General features: G+C 30.6%; 2 protein-coding genes across 2 annotated transcripts; both read right to left on the bottom strand.

Annotated features, from left to right (window-relative positions):
* Positions 1 to 494: 494 nt before the first annotated feature.
* LOC107934598 (uncharacterized) lies at positions 495 to 3,835 on the bottom strand. Its single transcript, XM_016867070.2, has 4 exons — positions 3,159 to 3,835; positions 2,629 to 2,787; positions 1,869 to 2,537; positions 495 to 1,783 (listed from the first exon to the last, which is right to left on the bottom strand). The coding sequence occupies exons 1-4, from the start codon at positions 3,492 to 3,494 to the stop codon at positions 683 to 685; spliced, it is 2,265 nt and encodes a 754-aa protein (XP_016722559.2). The 5' UTR covers positions 3,495 to 3,835; the 3' UTR covers positions 495 to 682.
* Positions 3,836 to 13,604: 9,769 nt separating this feature from the next.
* On the bottom strand, positions 13,605 to 17,034 carry LOC107934556 (putative pentatricopeptide repeat-containing protein At5g06400, mitochondrial). The gene has a single exon (XM_016867014.2). The coding sequence runs from the start codon at positions 16,916 to 16,918 to the stop codon at positions 13,628 to 13,630; it is 3,291 nt and encodes a 1,096-aa protein (XP_016722503.2). The 5' UTR covers positions 16,919 to 17,034; the 3' UTR covers positions 13,605 to 13,627.
* Between the last annotated feature and the right edge of the window lie 1,513 nt (positions 17,035 to 18,547).

Below are 18,547 nucleotides of genomic sequence, written 5' to 3'. Positions count from 1 at the left end.
CATAATAACTGTTTCTAGATTTTATTTATGGGTAAACTATTATCATTTAATTATTTAATTTTGTCGTAACTTTTAAAATTGACATAGTAACAATTCTAACCCTTAATGTTTATAAATTATGTTAATTTAATCTATGTTAAAAAGAATTCAACTGTCAAACATTTACACATAATGTAATTTAAGTTTTTTTTTTATTTTGTAATTTTATCTTTTAAAAGAACAAGAAAAGATTAAATTTATTATCTTATTAAGCATTTTCATTTTTTGAACATTTTCAATCAAATTCATGAGGTAAAAGGATCACAAAGAAAAATAAAAGTATAAAAAAACTAAATTATACAATGTGTAAATGTTAAAAGTTAGATTTTTAGAATTAAGACTAAATTGACATAATGTCTAAATGTTAAAGATTAAAGTTGCTATTATATCACTTTTAAAAGATTGAATAATTGTGTAATAATTTTGTACCTTTTTATAATTAAGTGACAAAAAAATTACTAATAGTTGGATGACTACTATTGTAGTTTACCTTTTTACTACACGAGAACATTTTGACAAAGATCAAAACTAATCCATGTTTAAACATACACCCGAGTTCAAATAACATAACAACGAGTTCCCCTTTTGTTAAAACAAGTTAGGGTAAATAACACTTCTTCCTAAAATTTACAGTAAGTTTTCTCTATGCAGCAACTTCAGTTAACGGAACTTCGACCAACAGCGGTTTTGTTGTTGTCATCGGAGTTGCAGAAGTCTCAGGTTTTGGTTGCCAGAACTCGGTATAGTGGAATTCGATTTGTAACCGATGATGTAACGGTGTCGATGCCATTAAACCCTTCTTAATATCAGCTTGCATTTCCCTAATAGGTATAGCAGCTAAGAAGCTCTTTATGTATTCCTTGCAAGACTCTTTTCCTTGACACACAACCTCCTCGGGTTCCGCAGGTTTGGTTACTACGGATCCTGAAACAGAACCCTCTTCCTTACTGTTGACTTGTTGAGCCTGTGAAATTTTCGGTTCGGTCGTAGCTGGTGCTACCTGCTGATCACCGGTTGGTTTCTCGTCCGATGATTGAGCTGCATTTGGTAGCTTGTGAATTACGGTATTGTTGTCGAATTTCAAAATGTAAGCTTGATTGCATCCTTCGTAAAGCCGCTCTCCCAATGTGTCGATGATGTAGTAAGCTTCCGGTTCAACCTTAAGGATAAAAAAATGGTCGTTCCAACTAACGATGTAAACATGCGATTCACCACTTTTTAGACATTCTTCACCGGCACGATTGATCTCATCCCAAATGCTATCAAAAGACATTGCACCATGCAAAAAATCAAACTTTTCCTCATCCATTCCCTCCGGATGGAAAAACCCGATAAAGGACTTTCTTGGAACTACAGTAAGGGGACGTATTTTTGCTTGGAGAACAGTCTCGAGATCAAAGTGCTTGTCGGGGAACCGCTCCCTATAAGTCTCATTTTCACAGAGATTCCTCCATTCCAGCGAGCCGTCTCTGATCAAACTATCAAGTTGAGACTTAATTGGCATCAGATCACGATTCTTCTGAAACCAATCGGCAATAACAGCAACAAGGGCCGTACATGCACTTTCACCGGCAGCTCGCTCGTTTCGTTGATCAATAGAAGCAAAGAAGACTTGCGCTCGAAGCTTCATGTGTCCATCACGGCTTACCACTTCTTTTTGTTCCCAAGTCCCAACAGCAAAATTATCATCCCCGAATTCAGAAACCGAAGAACGATTAGCAGATGAATCTTCATCTTTGTGCCACTGCCAATATCAAAATCCCAAATCAGATACACAAACACATGCAATTTAAACTTTACGAGAAAAAAAATCGAAAAATGATTCTTACCCCAAGTGCAAGAGATTCATCCGAGCTAAGTTGACGGCGGTCAAAATCGATGTCATCTCCACCTTCTTCTCCATATGATTTCTTCAACAATGGCTCCCCTTTGGCTTTCGGGGATCTGAAACTCAGTTTCCTTTTTCTCCAAGGCAAAATGCTGCGTTTCGAACTCTGCAGCAATGAAGGCTCCAACACTGATGTAGCAGAATCCTCAACATTTGAGCAGCCAACATCGGATTTACAATTGCTGTAGTAAACCCAATCCTCACCTTCCTCGATCTTCAAACTGGAGTAAAACGATCCTCCAGCAAAATTTGCATACGCCAAAGTACCGTAACTAAATGACTTCCGAACAACCGAATCATCCTTTCCCTCATCCGATTCTCCTTCGTCGAATTCATCAAGTGAATCTGTGTCCAACGGATACTCACCATCATCACTCCTAGCAGAACACCTTCCTTCACTTCCCTCATCGTCACGACAAGCCTTTTTTGCTGTCCTTGTAGAAACATACTCTGTAAAAATTTTCACTTTTCTAAGACCAGCTTTAATTGCCGAAACCTCATCCTTTTCCATCGAGACCGGGAGAGGCGATGCAACAATGGGTACTAATGCTCTTTGTACCGGCTCAACAGTTTCTTGAGCAGCTCGTAATTCCAACAAACTAAGCGATATCTAAACAATCAACAAGACCCTAAAATTAGAACAAAACATAAAAACCAAAAGAATGATGAATCAATCATAGTTCCGCACAAAAGACACATACACAAAGTTGCAGACCAGGCTTGGTAGCACCAGCGGAGACTGTGAGTGGGAAATTTAACTCGAACCCTTTCTGTTCCGAAGAAGAAGCATATTCACCGAGATTCATCGATGCTGTCCCGATGATCAAAGGAAACTTGTTCTTAGCTCCCTGATTCAAGCCCTGCACCATGAAAACCAGTTCCTATTAGCTCGAAAAAGCTTCATCCATGTCCTAATCCCTAATCCCTCAAATGATCAGTTAATGAACCCCAGTTTCTACACATAGTCATGTTTATGTAAAGCTAAGACAGAACACAATTAGTCCAACAAACATGTAATAAAATTAGCAATAATTCCAACAAACCAATCTAATTAGCTTGAAAAAAGATTCATTCAATTCAACCAGTTTTAACAGTATAAAATGATTCTAAAATCTAAAAGTAAACCCAATCTGATGAAATTCTTACAGAACATTCAGACCAATCAAAGAAACATAAGAAAATGCCAAAAAAAATAACCAAAAATTCTTGAATATTAAATTTTGGGACTTACATTCAAGACAGAGAAAGTGATCTCCCATGGATGAAAAACGTTTTCTTTATAAGCCGATAAGCTACAAAGGGTTTGGAACTCTTCATCCCATAGAACGACGCCGTTTTGGTCACCGGCGTCGGCTTCTTTCGTGAAATTCCTCTTGACCGTTCGTCTTAAAGAACTAAGGGAAGCCTTTGGACCTTTCCATCGAATCTCCACCGTTAATTTCTCCGGCTTATCTGTACTTTCCCTCACCGGATCCCACCCTTCTAGCCTCCTTACAATTAACTTCACCTCGTATTTTTTCGATGATAGAGGCGGCCATGGTCGCCACCTCATCATCTTCACCACCATTTAAAAAAAAAACTTAAAATTTTCGAATTGGTTACAAAAGAACAACTTGGGGTTATTGAATCAAAGAGGGTAGTTTAAAAAAGGATCAAAATTGGAGATTTCTTTTAACAGATAGGAAGGGAATTGATTTGATTTTTGAAGAGCTAAAGAAAAACCAGTTGGTGAAAGAGAAAAGAACGGATGTTTTTATAGAATAAAGGGAGAGAGAAAGAAGAAACAGAGAGTGAACGTTGGAAAGATGAACAAAAATGGAAGAATAAAAAGAGAGAAAAAAGGGACCATTGGGGTTAAATGGTTAACAACTACTCCAAGGGAACAAAAAGGGGAAGGGAAAATAATCCAAAGAAAGAGAGAGTTTTACTACATTTTATATAAATTTTAATATTTTTATTGTGGGTTAAAATTTGTCCTAAGTCCATGTATATTTCATAATTTTGAAATTTAGTCCCTATATTTATATTTTTATTTTTAAGAATTAACTCCTTTTACTTTTCGGTCCGATTTCAAATTTCAAGTTGAACTGTAATCACTGTTAAAATTAATTTGTTAAAAAAACCCTTAAGAAAATACAAAAAAATCAATTAAGCCTCCATATTAAATTCGTACCTGAGTAAGACTTTATAATTAATTAAAATAATCAATTAAGCCCTTCATTAATAGTTTCCATCATTAAAGCATTTATTAATTATCATTAATTTTTTTTAAAGTGTTTTGCAATTAAAATAATATTTTTAAGTTAATATATTAAAAAAGCCCTTAAACTATTATACTTTATTTAAATAAGTCCGTACAATTTTTTTAATTAAAGCCCTTAATCTATGATTTTTACTCACAAAAGCTCTTAATTTTAATATTAAAGTAAAAAAAATATTTTAAAATCTTAAACTAATTAATATTTTATGTTGATGTAAATTGCATGAAAATAATTTATTAAATAAGAAACAAAATATTATTTTAAATTTTCTTGAAAGTGGTTACATACATACACGCTCACTCTTTTGAAAATAATTTATAATTTTCTATATATAACTTTAATGAGTCAACTTAATTATTTAGTAATTTTAGAAAATAATTTTCAGGTTTAGTCTAATTTGAATCAAAAGAAACCATCCTCAACTATACATATATAATTTTTTTTATACAATACTTAGAATTACGCATAATCCTTCTCAATGTTTAAATAATAGAATAAATACGCTTCAGCGTGCTCGAACCCACATCCTCTTGTATTGACAACAATATCAACACCAAATGAGTTAATACTCAATCAGCATAAATATAATTTTTTTTGAATTATACATATATTTCTTTTTAAAAAAAAGGGCAAGATATACCTAATATTGTTTGTTACATATGTTTGCCTAATATTATAGAATTATATGCATGTAGTATAATATAAATTTATTGAAGAGGACACTTTGATCCTAAATGTGAACATGGATGGCATTGCATCATTGTCTAATCAATTAATTTTGGATAAATTATATTTATATATTATCTATACCCTTTTTTTTATATTTCCTTAATGTAATGTTCATGCACTCTGCATAATATTTTCATCATATTATCAAACTACTTATATCCTTAAAATATTTGCATGTAAATTTATATTTTAATTAAAGAATATTCCTTGATTTAAAAAATAAATTGGAATCTTATTATAGATTTTGATTAATTATCCATAGTTTCATCCCAACTCATAAATAGGCAGATAATGCTTTCAACGCACTCAAATCTATTTTTTCTTATATTAGCAACGATGCTTATGTCAATCGAACTAATACTTAATTGTAGACGAGGTAATTTTTAATTAATATTTTAATTGAATTTAAATATATTTTAAAATATTTCAAACTTTGAAAATATATCACATTGCATAAACAATAAGTATTTAAATATGTGAGGGTGGTTAGCTATTGGCTAAATATCTCTATTATTCAAAAAGATCATATAGTATTTAGTATATGGATATTTGTATTATTTAATTATAAGTCAACGTTTGAAGTTGATGCACCCAATTTTTGCCTCTTTCACACCACAAAATACTGTTCAAATTAATATTATTTTTTTTAATTTCATCCTTTGACTTTCATTGGCACTATGGGGTTTATTTATTTATTTATTTATTTATTTTGCTTCATAGGGTGGGTTGGCATAATTTCATCCTTCTCCATTTTCTCAAAAAAAAAATGTTATTTTGTTGAATTAAAGTGGCATTACATGGTATGGGTAAATTTTTAGATTATTTATGATTTTATATTTAAGTTGAATTCTCTCTATTTATTATTTGATTTAAGGTTTGATATTTTAAAAATAAAAAAATAATTAAGATATATAATGATTTTTTAATCTTACTTGTAAATATTTTTTAAAAAAATACCGAATAATATTTTTTTAAATATAAAATCTTTTAGAATGATGTTAATTACTCAATAGTTACGTTAGAAAACAATAAAATAATAGTGAATAAGTTATTTAAATTATGCTTCTTTGAATGCGCATAAGACTTTGGTAATATTAACAAAAATCAAATTTTTCGAATTTTGATCCCTGAAGTTCGAGTATTATTATTAAAGCGGAGTCCAGGGCTGGTAGGTCCTGCTCCTCTTAAAATGAATTTTTTTTATTTAGTTTCCTTTAAAATTTATAAAATTTTAAATTAACAAAAATTAAAATTATATTTTGGTCCTCTAAAATGATAAAAATTTGATTTAATCCTTTAAAATTTATAAAGATATAGACTATTAAAATGGTGAATTTACATTTTTACTATCATAAAAATATACAATTTAAATTTGGCCCCCCTAAAAAAAATTTGGCTTCGCCCCTGATTATTATGTGTATTTACGTATATGTGGTTTTCTTTTTCAAATTTTATTTTGATTTAAATTTCACCACATGTAAACTCATTTAAGATATACTTTGATTATCGGTCCAGATTTTATTTATTAATCAAATTACTACAAAAAAATAGCATAATAATATTAAATTTAAAAAACTTAATTTTATTTATAATAAGTGTAATACCAACAAGTGGTTGGGAGTAATAGTAAGACACATAATTAAAAAGGACAACTATGAACAGTAACAGTACCAAAGGGTGCAGGCAAGAGCCTTGGTGCCCCTTAAAATAAGAAAATTATAATTTTTACTCTCTATAATGTATAAAATTATAGGTTAGTATATGGCAAATTGTACTTTGGCCCCTCAAAAATGATAAAATTTTAATTTAATCCTTTAAAAATTATAAAGATATTAATTAATACAATGGTGAAATTATATTTTAACTCTTATAAAAATACATAATTTAATTTCACCCCCTTAAATATTTTTTTAATTCGCCCTAATCACGAATCCTGAACATAAAAAAAAATACCCAAAAAAAAAACTTTAAAAATTCATCACTTTCAAAAGTCCATTATGAAAGAAAGGAATTGAGTTCTCAATTCCATAAAATTAAAGAAGAGAGACTCTCTCACGCTAATAAGTTTTAAAAGTATATTTTCCTTCCACCCATCAATCATGGTGTGTGGGACAATTCCCCATTGGCTTTACAGCTTGGCCTTTTGGAAAATTGCTTGGAGTTCTTAGAGCCTTAGAAGTTGAGGCAACTCATCAACTTGCATTGCTTTCAAACATTTCTTAACCTCAAAATTGTCTTCAAATGATTGTTTTGTTGGCCAATTTTGATGATAAAGATTAGGGCCATGCTTAGTACATGTGGGGTTTTTAAACTTTAGACTTTTGGGTTGGCAAATTTGAAAATCGAATTTAATCGTAAAATGATATGTAATCATAAAAATGATATCGATGTAATGGACAGTTTTGATTGAGATTCAAATATAACACCGATCATTTCTGAATGAAAAAATATTATTTCTTTTTAAAAAATTGGTGGTGAGAAATTTTGATAATTGCTTATTTCATTCTACGTCATCTTACCTTTTAAAATTACCAATTTATCCCTTAAAATATTATATATTATTCTTAATGTATGTATTAAAATATATTATTTGAATACATCATTAAGTTTAAAAAAGTAAGCTATACTTAAGGTCACTAAATTATTAGAAAGTTTACATTTTGTTCACTCAATTTTAAAAAGTTACAAAATAGTCATTAAACTATTTGAAAGTTTTCGTTTAAGTTACAAGAACTACACACAACCTATTATTCCCTTCTCATCTACAGTTCAATTTTTTTTCCGTGAAACGGTTTTGAACATCACAAATCTGTGAACCAAAATCCAAACAATTTTCTTCTTTGATCTCCGACATTGGCCGTGACATTGACTTGAATCTAATATATGTTTTTTTTTACTTATTGAGGGATACTAATCCACCATATCAATCGTCGAATCGTCGCTTGGAGCTCTGTAGTTGAACTTTAAAAAAAAAAAAACCTTGACAAACCTGTAACTTAAATAAAAACTTTCGAATAATTCAGTGACTAAAATGAAAACTTTTGAATAGTTTAGTAAACTTGAATGCAATTTACCCTTAAATAACATACCATTAAAAAAAAGTCACTCGGTCCTTTTATTATGGTCCAAATGCTCTTCAATGACTTTAGCAATAGACTTTTGCAAGCTTGAAATTAAATTAATGTCCTTCCATCTATATTAACCCCAACTATCCCTTAAAATATTGTTCATACAAATCTTCCAATAGTAGGTTATAAGAAAATAAAAACTACTTCTATTTTATCAATAATTTTTCCTTAATTGTCGATTTTCGATTCAATCAATTATATCGAGTTAAATTCATTCGCAACTTACTTTTCCACATTAAGAAATATTCTTTAATTGTCAATTTATGATACCAAAAAGGATGAAAGTAATATTGTTTATTATGATGAAAACTAAGTCCAATATACATATATAATACACCAAGTAACTATCATGGAAAATGACAAATAGATAAATTTCTTTCCAAAAAAATACATATAGATAGGGAGAAAATTAAATTAAAATAAAATAACATGGTAACTTAATTTTCAAGGGTCGAGGTTGTCATGTTACATTGTTAAAAACGATCCTCATCCAATTTTTATTGGGACCTAACTCATCATTTATTATTTTATTACCAAAAGCATCAATTCTTTTGTTTGTTTATCTATTTGGGTATTAAATAATTATTATATTGACCCGATTAATTTTTAACTCGATTAACATAGGTATTAATGTCAATGCAGGAGGATGTAGGTTCGAATGCACTGAAACGCATTATCCTCCTGTTAATGAGTTGAGGAAGAACTATGGGTAGTTCTAGACATTACGTCAAAAAGGGCATATGTGATTAGAATTGTTAAAAAAAATCAATTTTTTTATATTAAATTAATTTTATAATTTTGTAATAATTGTAATGATGTATGCTCATTTATTAAGCTAAAGATTTGGTGTTAAACACCAATTATATATCTAAGTCATAATCATATTAGTATGTACGTTTTATTTTTATATAACTATAAATCATTTTCTATAAAGAAACCCTAAGTAATGGTTGTAATTATCAAATAGCAAAATAATAGTAATATAACTAACATATTTATACTTCACAAATCATTCTAATATTAAAAAGATTTTTTTATATTGATATTTTAATCAAATTCAAATCTCTCCAATTTCTTTCAATTTTGAAAGTGAGCAAATTGGATTATCTCGGAAAAAAGTCGAAACTAATGTCTGTCAATTTTAAAAACGAGCAACTAATTATTAATGGTTTACATCAATCATACATAATTTTGATTAGTGTACCAACAAATTTGCCCTCGATATTTACATGTTTTTTTCAATTTGGTATTGATTCTTAAAAAAAATTTAACAAATTTAGCATACAAATGTCGCAGGCTAAATTTGTTAAATAATGACAGAATGTGTGAAGTTTGAGGGCTAAATTTATTATTATATCAATCAAATTTACGTACAATTAACGAAAAAAATTAATTCGTGATTAATTTCTCGCTTTCGAAATTGACAAAAATTAAATTACTCTAATTTTTTTTAGAAAGATCAGTTTACTCAATAACAAAATTGAGAGATGCATAAAATTTCTTCTTACCTATCAAATCAATCAATTTTAAGAAAATAAAGTTTGAATAAAGTAGAATCTATATGAATAAACCAAATCAATTACCCAATATTTATTAAAGATTACAATGATTTTTTCTTGTTTATAGAATAAAGACTTTCACAAAAGTAAACAAATAATAGAGGACAAAATAACATTAAGAGTAAAACAAAACTATGAAGCATACATACATACATACATATGACATTTGCTACATCCATAATGATAGAAAACGTTTTTATTAAAAACTAAAATAAAAATGATAGTTGAAAGACAAATATAGAAAAAGTAGCAAAGTGGGCCCACAATGACATATAAACACCAAGTTTTTAAAGTAAACGAATAGGAAAACGCCACGTGTTTGGAAACAAGATTTCATTGGATGGGTGGTAATTGCTTGCCTATGACCGCACTGTAGGGGGAAAATAGCCGTTATTCGTGATGGGGCATGGAACTTATTTTGATACATAAAAGATACTTCGACATTTTTAATAAGTTTATCCTTTCATTAAAAAAAATTAATACTATATTTATGACACAGTGAAAATTATTATCCAATAAATTTATTAAAAATTATCTAAATAAATATATTATTAGTTGAGATGGTGTAATAATACAAAAATTAAATCGATTGAATCTTAACTCAATTGACATATATATTATTATTAATGTAGGATGACATGAGTTAGAATATGCTAAAACGTATTATCTTCCTATTTTATAGGTTGGGGAGGGATTATGAGTAATTCTAGATATGATTTCAAAAAAAAACAAATATGATCGGAACCTGTAATGAGATTATTAAAAAAAAAGAAATATATAAATTAATTTATTCATTTTTAAGTAAAGAGAATAAAATGTAATTTAACTCTTAATACAGTTAACTTCACCTAATTTTTTAAAGATTGTTTAAGTTGTAGAACAAGTTCCTTCCTATCCCAAATAGACCTATTTAAAATGGGTTATTTATCTATCCATGATGTGGATTCTTTTTTTTATTTTATTTGAATTAGTCTTAATTAGCTCAATTTATTATTTAATAATTTAAACATATTTATTTAAATTTAATTATAAAATATATATTAAAATAAATAATTATTCAAATATTGAGATAGATTATATCATCATTTCATTAAAAAAAAGAGATTTAACTCTTTTTAAAAGATTAATTATCAAAATTAATTAAAATAATAATAATTAAATTGATAAAATATGTAAACATTAAAAGTTAAATTTATCATTATATTAATTTTATTTTTTATTTAGGTTTTACCATGTATAATAATAGTTATTCAAATATATATTATTATGATTATAGATATAACTAAAATGAGATAAACATGCAAAAATATATCCACATACATGTACAAATATTTTTATTTTAATATATTTGTTGATATTGTCATGCCATTTGTCCTTATGCTTAGCTTACATAAAAATAAAATAAAAATAGAAAAGAAAAGAAAGTGCATATCATCCAAGAATATTTTGCATCTTTTTGTCAAAAAAGTGTGATTAAGACTTTGAATAAACATTTTAATTATTATTTATTTTATTTTATTTTATAAAATAATAACAAGAATTTATTTGCTCCGATTCTTTCACTAGGTGTATATGCCTTTTGTCCATTTGTGGCGTGAGTTATTGCCACGTGTCGTAATTACGATTGGGTTGATTAGCTAATCATCATCAACTTTGACTGATCAAATATGATTAAATTAAGCCATACATTTATCGCCGCCCTTTTACGAAAAGCCACATATCTCATCATTAAAACAAAAATTTTAAAAATATATAACAAATCCTTATACTTTTCAAAATTTATAATTTAATCCTTATCCTTCCAGTTTTAAATTTTAGGTCTAACTATTGATATTATTAATGTTTTTGTTAAAGTCAAGTCAAGTTCATTACAAAGTCATTTTTCTCACAATGTCACACTAATTAATTTAACCAAAAAAAATAACAGTATTAACAGTTAAAGCTGAATTTTGAAATCTAAAAACTAAAAGAATTAAATTTCAATTTTTTATAAGTATAGGAACTTATGACATATTAGTTGGTGGCACGTCTCACTATAGAGTGATATTGGTTCGATCTAGTTGGGCCTTTTAGATTTTTGGAATTGCCCATCATAATTCGATTTAGTTTAGTTTGGCCCATGATTTTTTTGATAAAATGAGATTTGTTTTATGATTTTTAAAATTATTTAACAAAATTTCAAGAACTTTTAGATTATTTTCAGTATTTTAAATATAAAATATTTATTTTTACATCATAAAAAATTGGATATAATTATATATTAAATAAAAAATAGTTTGATTCAGTTTCAAGTAACTGCGATTTTTCAACTTACATTCTATAAACAGTACACTTCGATTCGAGTTGATTTTCGATTTTTCAATTTTTATTACTTAGCCCTACCAATTAACATCTGATGGAAAAGTGAACAGAATATCTAATGAAAATATACATGATTCGAAGTATTTGGTTCATAAATCATTGGAACGTAAGATTATTTAGCATATCATCAAATACGTTATATTACTTTATTTGATTCATTTTAACTAAAAATTTATTATCAAAATTCTCAACACGGAAGATGTTTCAAAAGTTGCCTCCATGGCTTCCCCAATATGGAAGCTATTCCTAAGATCACCTCCACAACTTCCTCAAATATGGACGTTGTTGAGGAAGTTTTTCCCTACATTGCATCTATAACTTTCCCAATACGGAAGTTATTCTCAAAACTATCCATGCAGCTTTACTAATTTAGAAGTTAAGATTAGTATCATCGTAGCTTTTTAAACTGTAAAAGTACTATAGAAGTTCTTGTACTAAAAGTTGATTGTATTTTATCTCATTTATTAAAAAGTTGGGTAAATCAGTTTCTGTACGTTAGATCAAAAAATAAATTGGTCGTTTTATTAAAAATTTCCTCCATTTCTACTATTAAAAGTTTATTCTTATACACAAATATAATGTACACGTGACACAACATGTAATACTATCTGATTATAAAAATTAATTTATCTATTTTTAAAGTAAAATAAATAACATACAATATAATTTTTAATATAAAATCCTTCACAATACTTTTTCCTATTTTCCAACATAAAAACAATACAATATTAAAGACGATACTTTCTACCTCCAGGCGCCAACATTGAAAAAAACGTTAATACCGAAAAATGAGAATCTACAAAAATTTATTGATCCATCATTACACTAAACATGTTTTCAAGTGTCCCCATATGATCAAACATTATATATACATATACATATACATATACATACAGAAACCATATTTTAAAGGCGTTTTAATTGTAGAAGGAATAATGGGTTTTGTGTTTCTTTTTTTCAATGGCAGGCCATTATGATGAATAGGCAGCCATTAAGGGCGACAGTGGGCAAGACTTATGAGGGCCACTGGCCACATATCAAGAGGCAGCCATTAGTGAGGTTAAGATTATGCAGGGGGATCCCAGAAAAAATGGTGTCCCTCCCAAAGACTATTAATTTTTTTTAAGTCAACCTTCACCTTTGCCTTGTCAAATTTCCACCATTTACCATCTTAAAAGCAAAGCAAAGATTATCTTGTCTTTGGTTGGTTTGGATTTTTCGAATTCGAGTCAGTTGATTGGTTTTCAACAAAATATGAATTGGTAAAAGTATTATGGAAGTTCTTGTATTAGGATTCGTATTGCACTTTACCTCTTTAACTAAAAAAAACAAAATAATTCATATACATTAGATCAAAGGATAAATTAATCGTTCTCTTTAAGAATTTCATTATTTTCTACTATTAAAAACTGATCCCTATACATCAGCATGAGATACACGTAGCATGACATATGTCACTGTTTGGTTATTCCATTAACCACGCCAATTTTAATAATACAAATGGATAAAATTTTTACTAGAAAATGCCAATTTACTTTTTGATCTAACACACAAGGATTAATTTGCATATTTTTTAATAGAGGGGCATAATGTAATTTCACTCGTAATACTTTTTTCATATGAATTTGAAACAATGAAATGGAAAGATAAATGAAAAAAAATTTAAATCAAGGTGGAACATTTGCGTTCACTTTTTAGAGCAGATTTTTGTTGCAATACAGTTTGAGCTAAACATTGCTTACCTTCTCTATTCAAACCATGAAAAACTGTTCGGAAATTGACGGTACTAGGAACGATCCCTGAGTTTCGCATTTCGGATAAAAGCTGCATTGCTTCCTCGGACTTACTTGCTTTACAAAGACAGTTAATGAACATCGAGTAAGTCTTAAAATCGGGCTCTGGTCCATTAATCTTCATATGATGAAAGACGTTCCAAGCATCAGCAACCTTCCCCATGTTCATGTATCCATGGATCATTGCGGAATAAGTAATGGTAGTCGGCTGACAACCTTCCTTCTCCATTTTCGCAAAAATCCCTAAAGCGCTCCTGGTTTGCCTCTCCTTGAAGAAATGAACTATTAAGGATGTATAAACGTGGACGGTCGGATGAATGCTGGCTTGCTTCATGGAATCCACCTTAGCCAATGCTTGTTCGAATAGTCCCTTTCGTAGTAGTGCATGGACAAGGCTTCCATAAACATGCTGATCCAATGAGGATTGTTGTGTCCTGACATCATCTAATATTTCCAATGCTTCTTCGAGTCTCTCAGCTCGACAAAGTGCCCTAATATACAGCGAATAACTTAGCGGAGCTGAGAATCCAATCTTGCTGAGAGATTCTGCGCAGTTTCTAGCTTCCAATAGCTTGCCAACTTCACATAAACAACCAAGATACGTTTCAAGTAACTCTTTGTCGGGGGTGTAACCAGAACGGATCATTTCTTGGAAGATTTTAATGGCTTCATCTACCTTCCTACCTTTTCTCCCACAGAGTGATATGATCAAATACTTGTAGGTACTCGCGGTCGGATTAAAACCGTCGGTTTTCATCTCAGTAAAAGTCCTCAATGCAATTTCGGTTAGACCTGTTCGACCATATTGCATTATCATGATCGCCCATGCATCCGATACTAAACAACCCCTCCTTTTCATTTCATAGAAGAGCCTTCTCATGTTCATGAAATCTTTCCCACATCCGGAGATTTTTATAGCCATGTTGTATGTTTCTGAAGTGTGCTGATAGCCGGCTTGCTTTCCTACCCATGAAAAGAAATTCAGAGCATTTTTACCATGCAAACTGCTCTTTCGCAGTATTTCCAAAACAAGCTCCGGTGTAAACTTAATGTTGCATCTCTCCAAACCTTCTTCAATGATGGCCCAATCCTTCGAGGATGATAATATTCTATGCACTTCTTCCATGTCCTGCTTGTTGAATGCATTTGAAAGGGAGTGCACTTGGTGACAATCTGTCCTCTCATACTCTAAATGTTTATCGCCCAAATCCAGGAGGAGCTCCGGTCCTTTGAATCCGCTACCGCTTACCTCTTCAGTTAGTGAACGAAGTTCACTAATTCTCCGCATTTGCTTTACTTTTTCAACATTATCCATCTCTCCGCTCCTCTCCATGCAAGATACAGCCAAACAAAATATCTCATCTCGAATACCTATCTTTGCCTCCTCCATTTCGCATAAAACCCGAAAAATTTCATCTGTCCTTCCAACTTTTCCAAGCTCCTTGATGAATACTAAATATGCTTTCCAAGTAGGTCGGATGCCCCTCTCCTCCATCGAATTGAATACTTTCCATGCTTCGGATATACGGTTTTGGCCAACATGACCTGCAACCATGGCCATAATAGCAACAGTATCAGGCTCAACACCTTTCTCCATCATCTCATTGTATAAATCACAGCCTTTTTTATACTCTTTCAATCTAAAGAGGCGTTGCATTAGATCAGTGTAAGTAGAAGCCGTTGGTAAGTACCCGGATTCCTTCATGTTTTGGAAAAGATCAAGTGCCTTGGAAAGGTCATTTCTTCTTAAGTGCCCATTGATGATAATCTCATAAACCTTCTCACTAACCAGTTGTCTTCTCTTCATAATATCGAGGATTTCTAAGGCATCGGCAATCCTATCGGCTCTGCACAGTCCTTTGATCAGAATCTCAAAATAACAGGGATCCAAAGACAACTCTTTCTTCTTAAGGTCCCGAATCAATTCTAAAGCTTCCTTAATTCTTCCAGAAATACATAGACTCCTCAATACATAACCATAAACTTCTTGTTCTGGAATCTCAGACACCCTCGTCATGTTATCGGCAACCAAGTGAACTGCATTGTTATCTCCCGATTTAGCTACACAATTCAGTAGCATCTTGTACAAATTCAAATCAAGGCTCATTTCCTTCTCAACCATCTCCTTGTAAAATTCCATAGCTAAGTCGCCTTTATCAGCATTACAAAGAACACGGATCATCATCATATAAGCCGTCGTGTCAGTTTCAAAACCACATTTCTTCATGTTTTCAAAAACTTCCAGCGCTTTGCCAATCAACTTTGACTTCCCATATTGCGAGATAAGGATTGTCCAAGTCTTGATATCTTTCTTACAAGATTTCTCCTCCATTTCCTCCAATAGCTTCTCAACCAACCCATGTTCATTAGCCTCACCACCTATATACAGCATGGTATTAAAAATCTCAGTTGTATAACAAAACCCTTCTCTAAGCTTCACCCAGTTGAAGAATCTAAAAGCTAAATGAGGCACTTTAAAGCACCTTTTCAACACTTTCTCAACAATCTCTGGTTCAAACGAAAGCCCTGATTTTTCCAACTGCTCCTCCATGGAAACCAAATCATTTTCAGCTCTAACTATCTTAGTTATCTCATGAACCACTGGACTAACATCAAATTCAACTGAATTCCCCATCTGGGTATCATCCAAAACCATTACATTCTCCTTCTGGGCATTTTGACAAACAGCTAGACTTCTATACAACGATTTTTCTTTAAACTCAGCCTCCCCGTCATTGACCCGTGATGTTGTCGGGGTTTCATCTGAGGTTATATTAACAGCTCTCAAAATGTCAGTTATTTCACTCCCCTCCTCCTCCACCAACTCACTCTTCTCCTCGGCATTTGGACAAACACCTGGCCTTCTAGCCAAAGATTGTTCTATAAACTCAAGCTCCTTGGCATTGGTTCGTGGGGTTATCGAAAACCCAAATTCGGTTTCATCTGAGGTTACATTAACAGCACCTAAAATGTCAGTTATTTCTTGGAAGAGTGATGGGATGCTACAAGTTTCAGCTTGGCTCTTCAAGTGGGCCTTCTTCGTTGGTTTGGATGATTTGGAGAGTGTTGAAAATCGAAGAGGACGAAGCTTAAGTCTCGAGAAATGGAGGCGAATCACTGATTGTGAATGAAAGTGCTGGAATTTGACTAAGTACCTCATATTTCAAGCAAATTTTTTGATCATCTCAGCTTATTGTTGCGCATAAACCACAGCTTCTTATTAATGGAAGTTTGTTGAATGAAGTTATAGTCCTACTGAACTTCGAATACTTTTTTTTGGGGGGGGGGGGGTAAACAACGTTACCAGTTTATCAGTGACTTAAAAAATAATCACTTAACTCTAAAATAATTAGACGACTAAAAAAGGAAAATAAAACATAATTGAGTGACCAAAAAAACTTGGGTGACTATTAATGTAGTTTACCCTTTTTTCTTTAAGTCATTAACAATAATAGTTAAATTTCAATTCTATCCCCTCTACTTTTTAATTATATAAAAATGGTCAAATTTCAATTTCATGTTCAGATTTGGAGTCGGTTTGATTCACTGAAAATATTTTCCAAAAAAAAATTTCTAAAATAGAATGATCTTTTTGAAAATGTGATGTTTTTTGGTATTTGGATGATTTTAGGTAAAACATTTTCCACACTTTGATAAATTTTCTTGACCTCATTTTCCGAAAATTATTTTAAATAAAACAAAATTAATTTTGAAAACTATTGTAAAATAAAATATTCATTTTTAATTAAACTCAAACAATTAATTAAACTCAAACAATTAATTGACTTAATTATTATTGTAGAATTATTTATTATGATTATTGCAATATATAAATGAAGTCATATATATATGTGTGTGTGTGTGTGTGTGTGTGTGTGTTTGGAATATATGTTTGTAAATTGGATATAGATTTTTAATTAAGTTGGCTAGCATGCCAAAACAATCTCATTGTCCTTAATTATAAATATACACAATTCAAACTTTATTATAAATTACGTTTCTTTTTTACAAAAATGTCTCTGCTAAAATTTAATCAAAATGTCTAATACAAATAAGCAACAAATTACAAAAGGCACTTGCACTTTCTACACCAATTGATTGCCCATAGTATTGGCCAAAACATCAATTTGATGTAATACCCATTTCTTTTTTGGTGTCTTACAAGCTTGAGTTTTGCATCACTTTCTAATTAAAATGTATGAATAATCTGCTCGACATGATCATATATGTCAAACACGAAATTCATGATAATTCAACTTCTAGACCATCTGGCTAAAAGGGTGAAATTGCAAGATTCATAAGCAACATTGCACCAACATAACATATATATAAATTCTATTTTTTCGGTATATACAGGGGAGAAGATCCAATACATGTATATAACGAAAAAGATGTGCAAATGCTAGTTGCCAAAAGTGAGGGAAACAGAAAATGATCCAAAATGTTGTATCATCCTCTATTATTATTTTTTTCTATATCAAACACAATATAAACATAAAGAACCTATATGAAACTGCATAAAAGAAAATGACTCCTTAAACAAGACTAACTTGTAGGATGAGTGGAGTTGAGACTGATATATTCGAGCTTGAGTTTCGAAAGCAAAATGTTCAAAATTTGACTCCTTGATCTCCTATGAATATTTGAGATGGTACAACCTGCATTGTTATTCTATCTAACCCCAAGAGAAGCCAGCAACTTCCATAAAATGCACAAACAAACTTTAATCTATGCATTTTAACTAAAATATTGAAGGCAGAAGCTAACAAGGGTTCATAGACTTAAGGTA

This window comes from Gossypium hirsutum, chromosome D11 (assembly GCF_007990345.1).
Source record: "Gossypium hirsutum isolate 1008001.06 chromosome D11, Gossypium_hirsutum_v2.1, whole genome shotgun sequence".
Lineage (NCBI taxonomy): Eukaryota > Viridiplantae > Streptophyta > Magnoliopsida > Malvales > Malvaceae > Gossypium > Gossypium hirsutum.
Note: the sequence above shows the minus strand (reverse complement) of the source record. Positions and strands in the feature narration are given on the sequence as shown.